The sequence below is a fragment of the Ciconia boyciana genome, chromosome 21 (assembly GCF_034638445.1).
Source record: "Ciconia boyciana chromosome 21, ASM3463844v1, whole genome shotgun sequence".
Taxonomy (NCBI): domain Eukaryota; kingdom Metazoa; phylum Chordata; class Aves; order Ciconiiformes; family Ciconiidae; genus Ciconia; species Ciconia boyciana.
In genome coordinates this window covers 1,915,496-1,932,375 of record NC_132954.1, presented here as the reverse complement: position 1 = coordinate 1,932,375, position 16,880 = coordinate 1,915,496, and the positions used below count along the sequence as shown (strand labels likewise).

At 54.0% G+C, this 16,880-nt stretch overlaps 1 protein-coding gene across 1 annotated transcript; it reads right to left on the bottom strand.

Moving 5' to 3' along the window:
• Nucleotides 1-5,798: 5,798 nt before the first annotated feature.
• SNRNP40 (small nuclear ribonucleoprotein U5 subunit 40) lies at nt 5,799-16,753 on the bottom strand. Its single transcript, XM_072884902.1, is given in 11 exon segments — nt 5,799-6,402; nt 8,149-8,252; nt 11,554-11,615; nt 12,040-12,122; nt 12,906-13,026; nt 14,048-14,170; nt 14,667-14,832; nt 15,466-15,559; nt 16,133-16,262; nt 16,476-16,712; nt 16,715-16,753. Coding segments are annotated over 11 exon segments (1,209 nt in total). The 3' UTR covers nt 5,799-6,352.
• Between the last annotated feature and the right edge of the window lie 127 nt (nt 16,754-16,880).

Here is a 16,880-nt window from a genome sequence, read left to right as displayed (position 1 = left end):
GGAGGGTTTAGGTTAATAGAAAACACACAAGGGCCATCACAGTTTTGCAGCCCCGAGCCCTGGCATTGGGGTTGGGTTTTTTTTTCCCTTGTTTCCTCCTGGGCTCTTGGGGTTGATTTTTTTTCCTTCTTTTGGGCTGAAACTGTTGTCTGGGCTTGGCGGTGATGCGCAGCGAGCTGCCTGCAGAGACAAAGCCAAGGGGACTCTTTTACCCACTCAGGCAGTAATTAACAGCACCAAGTCGTCAGAACAAGACAAAATGATGATTTTTGGCATGTTTATTGGCAAAGAAATCTTTGAAGGGGCCCCATCTATCTGGGTTACGGTGACGGGGAAAAGATATTTATTCTGATGCATTATGTAAATCGGTGCAGGGTAAATACGCGCAAATCATCGGCACAGGTCGCGCGTAATTAAGCCGGTTGGGTAGTTCCCCTTAACGGGGATGGGGTTTGCGCTTGGTTCAGGCTAAATCCCCCCCAGAGGCTGATGGGTGGCTGGATTTTGGCTGAAGAGCCTTGATACACACACCTTTGCTGCTCGAGGGATGAAGGTCTCCGGGATTCTTGTTAATGAGCCTCTAATTAACCAGCGGCCGGAGTGGCAGAGCAGCCCTGGAAGTGCAAGGGAGAAGGGGACGGGGTGCAGCCCAGCACCGCGCGATGCCGCAGCCGGGCTGGAGCCGGCAGCGGGGATGGACACGGCTCCTCTGGGCCACGCTGGGACAGGGCAGCCTGGGGACGGGGACGTCCCGGCCCCAGGGCCAGGGGTGCTCCGGCTCTGGGGTCAGGGATGTTCCATCCCGGGGGCCAGGGACGCTGTGGCCCGGGGTCAGGGATGCTCCAGCCCTGGGTCAGGGATGCTCTCGGTGTGATGGGGAGCCCAAATCCGGGCATCACGCTCGTGCTGGGGGTGCTGGACACCAGCCCACACCCAGCACCTCTGCTGCTGGCCTTGACCCTGAACCCACCGCTCCTTGCTTCACCTGGGAACAGCCCCAAACCCCAGCGACTCAGCCCCAAGGGACACCTCGCGTCACCCCACGCAGGGCATCCTCCACCCGCCCGGCCCTGCGGGGACCAAGGGAAGGGCCACGACCGAGCAAACCAAACCAGAGTGACTTCCCCAACCACCTCCAGCAATAAAACCACATCTATTTAACCAACCTTTCCCCAATTTTAATATAATTAGCCATCAGCCTGCCAATCAACGTCAGCTCCCGCGGATCACCGTTAATGGATCACTGTTCAGCCGGCTGTTATTGAATCGATATAGAAATTAAAATGCATTCACACCATTCTTTCTCAGTTGTCATCTCAGCGTCTAGCGAAAAGCGCGGCAGATTACAGAATCCATCATCATTTAGCCTTTGTAGCTCGCAAAATTCATAATTAACAAAAAATTTCTATTCACTTGCTCATGTAATTTAATTAGTTTTCCATTAAATAGGGACTAAATATCATCTAATCCCCCAACAGAGCAAATAATTGTTTTCCATTCTTTTAGAAATTATCACTTGCGTATTGTAACTATCAAAATTCATTAGAAGCCTCCAAGCAGCAGTGAGGAAAGGTGGGAAAAGGGCTGGCGGAAGGACAGGGAGGTAATTAGAGGGGGTGGCAGGGCCAGGGCTGCCCTTGGCTGAGCTGGGACCTCCCGGTTGTGCCCAGCATGGGGATCACCAGCGCCCAGCGCAGGATCCGGCCCGTCACAGTGGGGCTGGGTGCTCTGGGCACCGCATCCGGCTCCGGCTGGGATCGCTTGCCGATGCTGGCGTTGCCGAAGAGTCAAGGACCGGGATGGGAATGAGGATGAGGATGGGGAAGGGGATGGGGACAAGGGTGGGGAGGGCCACGTGGGGCCATGTCAGGGGGTCACTGCCAGTCCCCCCGGTTCCCCCCGAAAGGCTGGGAAGCAGCCAGCAGCCCCCTGCCAGAGCAGCTCTATTGCACAGAAGCCTTTTATCTGGATCCCGGGACAGATCTAATTTATAGTGGAAATCTCTCAAGCAAATACCTCCCTCAGAGGAATAAACCTGTTTAAGAAAACAATTTTCTCTGCGCTCGGATTATGCCTTTAACGGTTTGCTGCTGCGATGCCCCGGAGATGGCACGGCTCCGAGCCAAGAGGGGCCCGCGCTCGCCCGGGTGCAGCTGGCGGTGGCCAGGAACCGGGGGGAAACCGGTCCCTGGGGCTGCCCGGCCCCAGATCCCCCCGGAAGCTTTGCTGCCCAGTGCGGGGCATCGCCCTGTCCCCAAGGCCTGGTGGTGGTGCTGGCCCTGGCGGTGTCCGTGGGGGTGCACGGGTGTGCGTGGGTGCATGTACGTGGGTGTCCGTGTGCCCGGGCACGCGCATGTGGCTGTGAGTGTGCACGTGTGCGTGCAGGTGTGCGTGTTTGCACCTGTGTGCGTGTAGCTGTGTGCACGTGAGTGCATTTGTGTGTGCACGTGTGAGCATGTGTATGCGTGTGTGTGCATGCGCGTGTGTGCGTGCACGCGTGTGCGTGCATGGGAATGTGTACGTGTATGCGCGTGCATGCGTGTGCACAAATGTGCCTGTGTGTGCGCATGCATGTGTGTGCGTGCATGAGCTTGTGCATGCACACATGTGCTTGTGTGGGCATGCATGTGCATGCGTGTATGTACGTGTATGTACGTGTACGTACATGTATGTACCTGCAGGGCACAGCCCGGCAGTAGTCACTTTGCACAGCAAGGATTTGCCATGGTCCCGTGCCAGCCAGCCCCGCAGCGGGTGCCAGCACCCCATGGTGGGTGCCAGCCCCACGGTGGGTGCCCGCATCTCCCGGCAGCCTCCACGGCCTGGCAGTGAGCCCAGGGGAAGGCTGAGCCCGGGGAAGGTGGCACGGGGCCAGCCGTGCTCACCGATGCCCAGTGGGGCTCTGCAGAGCATTAAACCCGCTGAGCTCCGAGTACCACAGCAAGTTACATCCAATCCACAAATTGTCCTGACGGTGCCGTAGCTCCGATGCACTGAACCTGTGTCCCGTTAGGAATAGGTGGGTGCCTCTCCTAAATCAACTTCCAGGCTCTCCCCAGGGGCTGGGACGTTGGGACATGGTCCGATCCGTCACCAACGCAAGTGGGTGGGCATCGATCCAGCCCTAATTGTGGACGGTAACTGGCAGCTCAGCGCTGCGACCGTCCACGTTCCCCTCCTCACCCTCCATTGCCATCGGATGTTTCTTTGATCTGCAAGTTCCCCAGCGCTGGGGAACAGAGATTTATCTTGCAGCGCTGGGACAGGCACAAGAACCTGCCTGGGAAGCTGGGCTGGGCACCCACTGCTGCGGCGAGTTTGCTAGTGCTCGGGTGGCAGCGGGGCATGCAGCGGGGAGATGCCCTCAAAGCAAACCGGCCGCCTGCCCCGGCGCCTGGCTCTCCCTCAGGGCCGGGGGATTTAGCGTTAATCCGGATCATTTCCCCGATCTGGGTCACGGCTCCATGGACGCCCGTGCCGCCGCGATGGAGGGGTGTCTGGGGGCAGAGGGGGTGGCACCCGCTCGCCCCTGCGTGGGGTGCCGATCCGTCCAGCCCCCACTGCCCAACGCGGGGAGCTGCCGCCCGCTGAGCGTCCTGCATGGGACCCCCAGGCTCTGCGGGACCCCCGGGCGCAGCAACCGCTGCCCAGCAAAACCCTCCAGGACTCAGGGCAGGGGGAGAGAGACGCCTCTCCCTCGCTTCCCTGCAGGTTCCTGGGCTGGGAATTAGGAAAAAAAAACCCTTTTTTTCTTCTTTTCAACAAGGAAGATTCAGTAAACTGCAAGATTCAGTAAACTCCATCCTGGCACCCCCCGGCTCAGCCCTGAGAGTCTCTCTTCCCTCTGACACTTGAGCATATATTCAAGTAAAACCATAAACCCCCGAGGACTCGACCAGGGTCTAATAAAGCACTAAATCCATGTGCCGGCACCCTCCTTGCCCGACAGCCCTCGGTGAGGGGACAGAGGCACGGTGTCGGTCCCCGGGCACAGGGCTCCCACGCGGGTGGCCCTGGGGAGGTCCAGCCCGAATCGCGGCGCTCCCGGCTGGAGTCCCAGCTCTCATTTACATGCGTTTCAGGGCATGTTATTTAATACTCTGCAGAGTTAAAAATAAATCTTCCCCCTGCCTCCAGCTCTCTCCGCCCGCCTCTTCAGCTGAAGGGTGATTTGTTTGCGTTCAGATGCATTCATTCACTGCGATCTGGTGATGGGTCTTCCCGTGTCTGCACCATCACCTCCCCGACGCCTGGCTCCAGCCGTGCGTGGGTTCCCCCGCGGGGACAGACGGCCGTCGAGGGCAGCGGCACAGGGATGACCACAGAGTCCCGGGGCTGCAGCAGCCGTTCCTGCGGGCTCCTGCCTGCCGTTGCCGCTGGGAGTCGGGGGAATGACGGGAAGTGGATGTCAGCAGCCGACAGGGACCGGACCCGCTCGGGTGAAGCTGATCTTCCCTGGATTTGAACCTGGAGCTCTGCTGAGTCTGAGCATTCAGACCCGATGCTTGAATCCATCAACCCATGGACGAAGAGGGTCAGTGAAGGCGGCAGAGTTGGGGTTGATGGTTTCCCGACAGTTAAACCCATCCGTGCTCTCAACCGAGACCAGCTCTGCTCCAGCCTCAAGGGCTTCGAGAGAAACACTGCGGTGAGCGACGTCCCGCAGCCCCCAGGGATGGGGCAGCCTGCAGCCACCTGCTGACAGGACATGGCGCCAGGACAGGAACCACCCCAGGGGATGGGGACCAGGGACACCCCATGCACAGGAGGCATCCCCTTGCCTCCCGGGGAACATGCAGACACGTTTCCCTGCCTCCTTAAAAGCTGATGGGTCTGGTTTGGCCCCAAGTGTGCCATCCTCCTGCTCTTCTCTTCTGCCCACAGCAGAAAAGCAGGGCCAGACACGCTCTCAAGGGGACCCTGCGCTTCTTCCCTTGTTACTGCACAAACTGTTCCCATTTCCCAGCTCTGAAATACCTGGCAGCTACAGCAGATTCCTCCTGGTCAAACACCGGCCAAGACTGCACGGGACAGTCCTACGGCACGGCACTGCTGGGGTGGGAGCACCGCGAGTCCACGCTCCATCGTCCCAGCTGAACTGCAGCCCTCAGGCAGCCTCCTCCGGGACGGGGCAGAAAGGCAGCGAGAGGTGAGAAACGCCTGACACAACCTGAGCCAAGGCAGCAAATGGGGGGGAAAAAATGGGGGGAAAAAAAGGATGAAAGCTGAAGTGGACAGATTCAGCAGAGAAATGCAGCACCTACTCTTCATGGCAAGTTAATTAACAACAGACAACGATCTGTGGCATGGGGAACGCCCCTTGCGTGTTCTCACAGACCAGACAAGGCTCAGCCCCGAGTCAAGGGCTCGAGGCCAGTTTCAGCCTTGGCAAAAAAAGTGGGGGGGCAGACCATTGCCTTCTGGCCTAAACCCTGGGGCTGGGGGGCAGCAAGCAGCCAGCCAGGCAGGGGGTCCGTGGCTGTAGGGCAAGATCTGGCAGAAGCTGAGGTCCCCCCTGAAGCTGAGGCGGGGTGCAGGCACCCTTGGGTTGTCCCAGCCGTCAGGCACAGGTACCTGAGGTACGGATCTAACCTGCTCGAGGACCTGCCACCATCTCGGCCTCCCCTCCTGCCAGCCTGCTTAGGGAGAGGGGACACGCAGCCAGTCCGGTTCCCCCACTGCTGAGCTCTGAACACATTGCACCCGTCACAGAAAACTCCCTCCCTTTACATTTATTTATAGCAGGAGGCTGGATTTTACTCAAAACATGAAAATAGGATTCAGCAGTAGCCCAATAATTATTTCAAGTGTGGTCATTTTTATTGCCATGAATAAAAAATAAAGCTGCTCTTCTGAAGTTAACGTCTATGGTTTGCCCAGGTTATATACGAGTGAGGGCCTTGATTTAGTATTGTACAATAGAAAAGTAAAACAGAACAATAAATCCCATTCACACAGTTCTTGTAAAAAGCTATCTATTTCAGTTTTGACCATATAAAAAAAACCAAGAGAAACTGGACAGGGAATATACAAGCCACATATGGAATTTAAACAAATTTTACCAATTTCAGGTGATCTGGGTAAGGGTTTAATAGTTGGTGGTACAGCCAAAACCAAATTCAATTCCAAATTTTCCTTCCTCCCCAAAGAAGGGGGGGTGGAAAAAAGCTGTACAGCAAGACCACGCAGACATTACAGCCTGCGAGAGGGCGGCTTGTCACCCCAAGCTGCTTCAACGTTTTCCCACTGTCACAAGTGAGAGGGGGGCCAGCACTGGTGAGAAGCGAAGTCAATCCAATTTCTGTAAACCAAGGATCGCGAGGGCACGAATCCCACCATCTCCTCGTCGGCTTCACTGGATCTCCCCCATATACAGCCTTTTGTCGCTGGATGCGGAGAGTACTGTGGGAGAGAGAGGGGGAAGGGAGGAATATGAAAATTAAACACAACAGTTTGAGACTTCCACTAACGACACATCATTTGAAATGAACTACTCATTTCGCTTGCTGTAAGGGATCTAGAAAGCCAAATTTCATTTGCTCCCCAAAAACACTTCATGGAATTACTACTCTGACACCTAATCACACGCTGCGCGTCGTGGCTGCCATTCCCCTGTCCCAAGGCAGGCATAACGGCGTACTGCCTGTAATGTCTAAGCATTAAAATGGTAAAGAGAGGCATATAAACATGCTGTTAACGCTCTCAAGCATCCCGAAGCATTATTTTCATCGCAAGGAGCGTTCAGATTGCAAACCTGGCACTGCCATCAGGACTGCATGCCGCTAGAGGGCACAGGCTGGCCAGGAAAGCCTCGCCGGGACGTTGTTATTTTATCAGAACAGGCAAAATGCAGCTGGCACCCAACCACAACACGCCGCTGAACCACCTCAACTCAGAAAAGGCTCTGCGGGGGATTCAAGACACAAGCGTCAAAAGAATGACCCAGAAGCGCTGCTCTTGACGCTGACAATGGTTTCATCGAGTCCAGCAGAGATTTGGGGGATTTCTACGTGAATTCGCAGACTGGTGTCTGTCATCTTGCTGCATTTTGGCTCCCCGTGCACCCTCCCGTGCAGATGAGTATCGCGGAGTGGGTGCAGCGATTTACAAGATTAACGTTCCCAGATGTTAATAGAAATCAATTGCATAACTCGCATGCAACGCCTGGATAGGTTTTTAATTTTTATTTTAAGCTGAGTGATTGATTCACAAAGAGGAGCTCAGCAGAATAGAATTGCAAACAATCCGCTCCAAACCGGAGAGGAGAGATCGCTCCGCTCTTCCAGCAGTCTCCAATCTGAAGACAGGACAATGAATAACCAAGGAACAAACCCATAACTCACTGCCCTGCTGCAGAGACTGTCATCCTCGGCACAGCCGAGCTCTTGGCTTCATTCGGGGTTGACTCTTGTCAATTTTTGGCTGGAGCAATGTGGTGACCTGGCCGATGGTGCAAGTGTTTCCATAGAAACAAACAGCACCCTACGGTCCTGCCTGGGCCGCACGCTGCGCCGAGAAACCTGGTCTCAGCTAATGCACGCTGGTTAAAATGGTTCTGAAAAAGGCACCAGCTCCGATACGTGGTGCCACGTGCAGGACACCTCTAGAATGGGGACAAAACCCGCTGCACAAAGAGCTTGCTTTCCTTCCTACAGCTTTTGGGGTAAGTTAAGAGACCCCAGGCTGGAGACATGCATTTGGTGATCACATGAGGACAGTGATCACCTGGGAGCATGGTTATATCCCTGCTGTCCAAACCCAGGTACCCCAAAACCTTTTTGCTTGGCCCTTGGGAACTCTGGACGAGCCCTAGGCAGTGGCAGCCAAGCCACGGCTCATGGCCACCCACAGATGACCAACAGCCCAGACCACCAGCCACCCTGCTGCTGTATGGGTGCCCCCACCCAGGCCTCCGCCCAGGCAGGACACAGAAGCAGAGCCCCCGCACTCAGCCCAGGACCCCAGGGCACACCCAGCCCAACTCCTGTCTGCAGGAGAGGAGCAGGCGGGAGTCTGCTAGCCCTAAATTTGTCTCTGATACTTGGGGCTCTGGGCCACAGGCAATTTTGGGGCTGCTTTCCAGAGGATCAGCAGTTCAGCCAGTTCTGAAACTATTTCCCCAGCTGACCTGAGGTGGGGAGGACTTACTAATGGGCTCCTCCGGATGGAAAGCCAGTTCGTTCACCGACCCGGCGTGGCCTGGCAGCTTGTACAAAATCCTCCTGGATGTGGTGTCCCACACGTAGACAAACCTATAAGAGAGTCATTATGAGTGCAGGCATTTGAGAAGGGAAAGCGGCTGCCCCCCACACCAACGGCTTCTTCCTGCAGCAGTTCACCACCCGGGCTGAAACAGATGCAGCTCTTAGTGTGGATAAACAAGGAGCTTCTCAGGAGCAAAATGCTGCACTGCCAAATCCAGACAAGCAGAGGTCTGAGCAGCTAGGAGCTAGCACGTCAACTTGGTGTTAAAAGCCTCACCACCGTCACGGCACAGCAGCCCCATCTCACCCCGAGGAGCACAGAGACGGATTTGAAAGCGTATAGAGACCCTCAACATAGCAGCAACACAGTGGGCTAAGGGAGCAAATCAGCACTGGGAGTGGGGAGGAGGGTTCTCACCCTCGCAAATACCTGCCTGCAAGCCCGGCAGTCACCCTTGGTTCAAGACGGCAGCCAAGCGGCAAGGAGGAGCTCGGGTGCTCCCCCAGCCCCTGCTACAGTGTAATCCCTCACAGCCAACAGCTTTATATATGGATTTCTTCCTGCTGTGCCATTAAAGTCATGATTCCCCTCCCAGCATTTATTAGGGGGCCGATCAGATTGCGCCCAGCCCTTTGATTAACCTCCTGCAGGCCTCGCTGCGGGCTCCCACCACTGCCCAAGCACCGCACCTTGGCTGAAGGGCAGCGCAGAAGCCACCGGAATCCTTCAGGCAGGAGGTCAGAAAGAAACTGTGGGCATGAGGCACGGATCAGCTTTCAGCTTACTCTTATAAATGGTCTCAGAGTGGGGGAAACGGTGCCTTGCTGCAAATCACACTGTACCCGAGATCACCGCTTGCTCCCCATGGGTGTTAATTGCTGCCTGCACGGTGCAGCAGCCACAGAAAAGCTCCACCGGGAAGCAGAGCGGTGCTTTGACCCCCGTTATGGCACGCATCTGTAGGAGCGAGTGGGGGTTTTAATACATCAAAACGAGAAGAGCCCTGAGCAACATCCTACAACCCAGGTAAAGCGACGCTGCGCCCCACCTGCACGGGAACGCCGCATCCCTCCCTCCCAACCACAATGGCCTCGCCACGTGAAATGGCATTCGTTACAAGGTTCACAGCTCTGCAAAAGAATCGGTGGCTCGGGAAAGCTGCCAGTTCTGGATTACACTCACTCTGCCTTCTCATTTTGCTCTTTAGGGAGGTGATTGGCAGCTAAAACGAAATCTGCCAGGGCAGAAAAGGGAAGCAGCAGGGCAGTAATTGGCCAGGTTTGGTGTGAAGGGCAGCTCTGCCACCCACACACCCCAGAGGCATCACTACGGCTATTTAGAGAGGACTGCAGAGGGTGAGGGCATGGGGGACAGCCCGTAAAACACGTGTAAAATCAATCTACTGCATCGCACTCCTCCAAAGGAAGGTTGCTGCAAATGCCACTGCACATCCCCATGTCTCGCTCGCATGAATTCAAGCATGCTGGGGATCAACAGCCCTTTCATCAGCCCCGCGTGCAGCCCAACTCCGAATACCAAGGCCGGACCATTTCAGGCTTATGCAATGCTACCAACAACGGGTTCCTCAGTTTCACCTGTTCCTTTCCATTTCTCAGGGCTTTGCAGATCGGACAAAGAACAAAATTTGCTTTTACAATTAGCCTTTTACAATTAGCCAATTAGCCTCTTTTAGTTGAAATAGAAGTGAGCTTCTTTCCCCCTCAGAAAGCACTTGCTGGCTAGGTAGAGAGGACGCTGCATACCAACACAGGGCAGATCTGCTTGGTTAGGAGCATTCATTTTCAGGCTGGTGCTATTCTTTGACTTACTTTCTTTAAACACATAAAAGGGAAAAATTCAAGCCTGCAACTTAAGTCATGAATGTTACTTAACGCAGCATTTCCTCAAGCACAACTATTTTATCTAGCAGGCAAGAATTGTATCAAATGCTTTCTCAAAGCACTCCGCTGCTGTGTTCTTAATTTGGTATTGCAAAGCAGGCAAGCACTTTAAGTAGTTGATTTTAGTATAACCCTTCTGAAGGGCTCAACAGCAAAAAAAATATACTCAGGTAATTGTCCTTCCAACACACACACACGCTCCACGTAATGCAGAGGAAGAGAGTAATCATTGGGGAACTATTTTGTACTCAGACAAATGAAACGTTTGCTCAGTCTCGCTTTGCTTTCCCAGCAGATACTCCTTCTCAAAAAAAAATTTAAAAGCTCAGAGATAGCAGAGAGATTTGAGTGGCCTTGTCTAACCTGCCCCGGGACCTGGCTGCGTGCTCTTCCCCACTAATGTCACAACAAAGCTGCTGCCAGACCACGGAGCTGCATCAGCATCTGCAGAACCAACCTAACGGTCTAAGGCTTCCAGCCACACTTCGCTGAACGGCTCAGCCACAGCCTCGGCAGGCTAACACGCAGGCATTCCTCCACCACGTGCACCACCGTTACTGCCAGCAGGACTGGAAAGGAGAGTCACGTCACAGCCACTTGCTGTGACAGCTGGCCCCACTATATCTGGACAGTGAGAGCTAAAGTTCTCCCTATCCTTTTATCAGAAACTCGTTAATTTGCTGATTACTATTGCTTCATGCCCTGGACTTCAGCCTGCAGGAATTCCTGTCTCGATGTCACTGAGAGTGCGTCTGGATTTGCTCCAGCGGAGGTTGGTATCCTTCACGGTGACCTTCAGTGTCTGGCATGGACCCTCTGCTGGCTTCCTCCCTCCACCCGTTTTATCAGTTGCCTTAGTTTACAGAATATCTCAGTTAGAAGTCCAATATGTGCTAATTTAGTCAGATCTTTATTTCTTCTTACTCATAATTAAATTAAGGATCAAGAATGATCCTTGGAACACTGCTGGTGCCTTCTGCAAGCCGCCAAGCAGCAATTTCACTGGTATTTGTGGTCCTTATCAGTGTAACCCCTCGCTACACACACCTCCCCAGACTCCCTGCTTCTCAAAGACTCTCACAAGCATCTGCCGGTGTGACCGCAAGGGACCTAGTACAACCATGCTCCTGTCATCTGCTGGTCCTGGTGTTGGATCCTGCGGCTGAACATAAGCCGTAATGCAGATCGCTAGTCAGCTTTTGACAATAATAAGATTTTACAACTATAAGGTGCTTCTCCACTGACACAAAGGCAATATAAAGACATCGCTACCGTAATCAGGGCAGACAACGCCCACAGAAGATCACAGGGGTTTCTTCGGGTCTTCACACCTCTATGCACAATGCTGAGTCTCCAGATTCATTTTAGACATGATCCAACCCATTTCAGGAGTGCCTGCAAGACTGTTCGGGGTTGATGGTAACAGATTAACGCAGTGGCAACTCACCTGTCGGCCGATCCCCCTGCTATTTTACTCCCATCCGGGGACCAAGAGCACCTCAGAAGATTCTAAAATAAAATAACATGCACAGATCTATTTCCAAAGGAAGATTTAGTTTTCCCCTTCTACTTGAATTAAAATCACGACAAGACTTTAAATATCATGAGCACCACTTTAATGATCTCCCTTTGGAAGATGAGATGGTAATTACAGATTTTATTTTATTGCTGGAAACATCCAGTGCCTTGTTATTTTACACGAAGTAGATAGTAAATGTAGAAAATACTTAATTTACAGCTAATTATAGCTGAACCGGGCAAAGAAATCTTGTTACTGCAGCTTTAATTGGAATTCCACTTTGTACATTAATCTTTCTTTGAGTTCTTATTAAAGCTTTTCTGGTTTAAATTTGAATTTAAAAAACAATTTACAGAAAAGTTAATAGCAGCAGCATTTTACAAACAATCACGTTTCGGTCTGCAGTACACTCACCTTTTCAAAATTATGCACATTCCCCTGGAAAATCTTTACACATCTCTCTTTAGGGGCAAATGGTCGCACATCCCAGATGCGAACTGCAACAGAGAGCTCACAGTAATTAGCTGAAGCTGGCAGAGGCATGGGGGCAAGGTCAGCTTCTGGAACCGTTCCTTTTCCTAAGACATGCTGCTAACAAGCAAAGACCTGGTCATGGTCCTTGTTCTCCTCATGCCTAGGCTTCCCCACAAGCAAAAGAAAACCAGCAGCTTTCCCTTGCAGAAAGCTTTGATATGAAAGGTCAAATGCAGAAATTTATAATTACACCAAGACCATTGCCAACAAGAGGGGAAAAATCCAAAACAACTCTTCCACAACCGAGCCACCATCTCCTTACGTGAGCATTTGCTTTATTCTAACGCACTCCGTAATCATGCTTCTCATCAGATCAGCTCCGCTGAGCACCCCACAGAGGAGACAGGCAGTTTGGAAACTGCTGTCATTCCCTGCTGTGGGGAAACAGCCAAACCGCCCTGACAAGAGCCAGACCGAGACTGTTCAACTGTCTGCACAAACAACGTGTGCCATAGCTTGTGTCCTCACTGCCCTTCGGGAGACGTGACAAACCCTTCTGATGCAGCTGCTCCCTCCCTGCAAAGGACACGACTGTCACCGGCGTAACAACAAGAATTCAAGCTTATCTCTGGAGCCAAACTCCCTTCAGCCCATCCCCACATCTGGCTCTTGTTTGTTTTTTGTTTTTTTTTTACACGTCAACCAACTCGAGCTGTTCCTTCCTAAACGCCACGCAAAGCTAGCGTAAGAGAACAGTGTCTGACAGCTGGCTGCACGGCTGAGCTCTCGTATCAGGTAGGACGTACCTGTGTTGTCCATTGCATTGGAGAGCAGGTAGGAGCCCTCCGAACTCAGACTGAGGCCTGTCACTGAGTCCGCGTGTCCTCTCATCGTGTAAGTGAGCTTGTTCTGGCGAAGGTCCCACACCTTTCAGACACAACATTGCGGTTTAACAAAAAGACAGCCAAGACTGTTGGAACTGCTGTTTCTGTTTCACACTGGTAGTGATCAGTCAGCTGATGACATCAGATTTCAATTTCGGTTGGTGGGGTCTGAATGGCTAAAATATAAGGCTAGAATTTTATATGTCTTGCAGGGAAAATGGAATTTGCCCCTTAGAAGACTTCTTACTGAATGTGTCCAACACTCAAGGAGTTAAATGTCAGCAGCCCCATGCATGCAGGAATCCCTCTCTACCTGTCTATAGCTCCCCCAGCTCCCATATTCCACTGACTGAAGGCACAGAGCAGCAGTTGTCCAATCCTCAAAATTTCATGCTGTTCTTTCCCAAAGAGTTACTGCCTTTCAAGGGGCAGTCAGAACAGACCTCATGTCAGTGCTTCACTTAGCGATGGCCCTCTGACAAGCGCATGCTCCCTGCGCCTAGGTAAGGCTGGAGCCCGAGGCTACAAGGGCAGTCAGACAGACTGAACTGTACAGATATCAGGAGAATCTCAGTTACCAGCTGAATGAAACATTGAGCTCGCTCTTAAATAAGACCTTTCCACTCTAGCAGGTGACAAAGTGAGTTGCAAACTGGAGCAGAGGGCAGAGAGTGTGGATGTGTCACCACATTTTCTTTAGTTTACCTCATATATGGCTCTAGAGCCTCCGGGACGGGCACAGGCTGCCAGAAGAGCCAGCATACCGTATCGGCTCCAGTGGGTGACAGCAGTGCTGGGATGCCTGGCCAGGAATGCCAGGGCTGCCCAGGCTGTCACATGGCAAACAGCCCTGGAGCAACTCCCTCAGAGTTTATTGGCCCTATATCAACAGCGAGGTCAGACGCAGCAGGTCTGCGTGGTTCTTGTGACTGTAAAATTAACCAACAGGCTTCCACACTTGTCCTTGACCAACGCGGTGTCTTGCATAGTGCTACAAGCAAAATGTGACGGGATGGAAAAGGCGTGCACGGTCGGAAAGGCACTCGAGGACACGGGCATCCTACCTTAATATCATTGTCGATGCCTCCGGATATGATCTGGTCACTGGTGTCATTGAAAGTTACAGCCAGGACCTGGTAGGTGTTCTGAAATGTCTGGACAGCAGCTTTCTTCCTGATATCCCACAGCTGAAAAGACATGGCAGTTGTAAAAGTTGCATAGAGATATTTAACAACAAAATTACGGGAAGTTGCACAGATACTTGGCAGAGACTCAGACTGCTCTCCTGAAATCTCGTCTTTCAGATCTCAGGAGATCTCTACAAAAAAACATAATAAGTCCGGTGTGCTTGGAGCACAGGAACATGGTGGGGGGGAAGAAGGGGCTAACATGCGAGATTTCAGTAACGGCTCACCTTCCTCATCTTTGGTTAATGCAGATCAGCGGAAAAAGGACAACTGAGTAGATGAGTCTTCTTACCCTCCCCCCAAGAATTACAGAAAAAAGGAAGCGGTCAAATTTTATTTCAAGTTTTTTATTTCTGAAATCAAAGTTATTAGCTAATGAAATTATGAGAGTAATGAAAGGCTGAATTTAGCCCGCTTCAATGGGCAGACCCCCAAAATTCTTTCAAAGATCCTATCTTACTTTATTCCAGACTATCTCCTTACACGATATACCGACCTTCACTGTCCCATCATCACTGCCTGTACAGACAAGCTGGGGTCCTCGCCTCGCTGGGTAACAGGAGTTAACGAACGAGGTATGGCCCTTCAGTCTCTTCACTCTCTCTCCAGTCTCACTATCCCACACAGCCACGGTTTTGTCTGTGGATGCTGAGAAGAGCATGCTGCAGAGAAGAATCGCTGTCAGGTTCTCAATTTCGGAAACGTTTCTCCCCTCCCACCTTTTTTACTCTCAAGTTCTGTGATCAAAGCTGGAAATATTCAGCGGGAATACGCTACGGAGAAGAATCTCGCCCATATGCCAAGACAAAGGCGGTATTTCAGAGGAGGCTGACTGACAGTGGGGCAGCTACACTGGAGGCACTCCCGTTAACACCCATTTCTAGATACATACAAATTGGTTTTCCGCCTCCTCAAACACTATCTGGGATGAACACAGGAAGGAAAGCTCAGTGGCAATAGCTCAGATGCAGTAGCGGAACGGCCTTTAAAATTAACAAATAGCTCACTCATTTTCTTTCCCTCCCCAGCCTCTCCCAGATGGCCGACACTAACTGTCCTCTGTTCCTCACGGCTGAAATCAAGGGCACCGGTGGGTCACAGGGGACTCCAGATCCTTTGGTCGATCTCAAGCAGGCACCACCCCTTATCTGGGGAAAGCCACGCTACAAGCATTTGCTGTACGTGGACCGAGCAGGGGCAACGACGAGGCGCTCTGAGGGACTCCGGCCAGCAGAAAGCATCTTCCTTCAGAAAGAGCCGGGCCTGAGGCCAAAAGCCATCTGCGTGCCAGTTACCTGCCGTCTGTGTTATAGTGCAGCTCCATAACCGCCCCGCTGTGTCCCTTCAGGGTGGCGTAGTTATCGCAGTCCCCATAGACGTTCCACAGCACTGGGGGAAAGGAGGGAGCGGTAAGTACAGGAAACACAGAAACAGCTCCCTGCTGCCGATGGAGCCGTTCTCCAGGGTTCAGCAAAACGAATTATGTAGCATTGCCGCTATCGTCTCCAGTCTGGGATGATGTGCAGCGATAAAGAAGCACCGTGTGAGCCCCAGGACAAACAGCTGATTTGAACTGATTGATGGTTTTAGATCAAGCTGAATTTGTTAAGAAAAATAATAACTTTCACCTCAGCAACCCAAAGCATTAAAGATTCATCTCTGCAGACTGCTGCAGCCAAACGCAGACCGACGGCAACCTCGGCGAGGGACCTGGGAACACAGGGCTGTGACCCGCAAGGCCCGTTGCCAGCCCCGTCTGAGGAAGGGCCGACACCAGCTGGGCGCTGACCGGCCAGGGGAGCTGGAAGGAGCTCCTTGCACCCCGTGGGGAAGCACTTCACGCTCAGGACCCAGCAAGCTGAGGGCCGAGATAAAGCCTCATCACAGCGCAATGGCCCGAAACCCTATGAGCCCCGGCCGCCCGCAGCACCGGCTGGGACGGCGGCGGTGCCCGGTACTCACGGATGAGCCTGTCAAAGCCGGCGGAGGCCAGGGTGTTGCCGTTGGGGTGGAACTTGCAGCAGTACACCTCTCCTTCGTGCCCCGAGAGCAGCATGATGGGGGCCTGCAGGGAGGAGCAGCGCGGCGGGCCCTGCGGGAGGCAACGGGGAGCCGGGTGAGGGGATGCCACGGAGGGGGACAAGGCGGGGGACGAGGGGCCCGCCCGCCCCGGCCGCCCCCTCCCGGGCCCTCTCCCCTCACCCCTTCGCGCCCCGCCGGGCCCTCTTCCCCCCACCGATCCCCTCACGGGCCTCCCTCCTCCCCAAACCCCGCCATCCCCTCACGGGCCTCCCCCCCGCCGTACCGCCTGCAGCAGGGCCCCGGGGGGGGGCTGCCCCCCACCGCCGCCGCCGCCCGGCGCCCCCGGCAGCTCATGGCGGGGCCGCTTGGCCGCCGCGGGTACGAGCGGGAGGTCGGGGCCGGGGGCGGCGCCGGGGGCGGGGGCGGGAGAGGGGCCGGGGCCGGGGCCGGGGCCGGGAGCGGGGCCGGGGCCGCCGCCCGGGACCTTCCGCTTGTGCTGCTCGATCATCGCCGCCGGCCGCGCGCGCCCGCCCGCGCTGCCCCGCCCGCCCGCTCCCCCATTGGTCGGCCGCGCCGCTTCCTGCCGCGCCGACTGGCGGAGCGCGGCCGGATGACCCGCCCTCCTCCGCCCTACGTCCGGCGCGCGGGTGACGAAAGAGAGGCGCCGGGTGCCGGTGGGCGGTCCCCG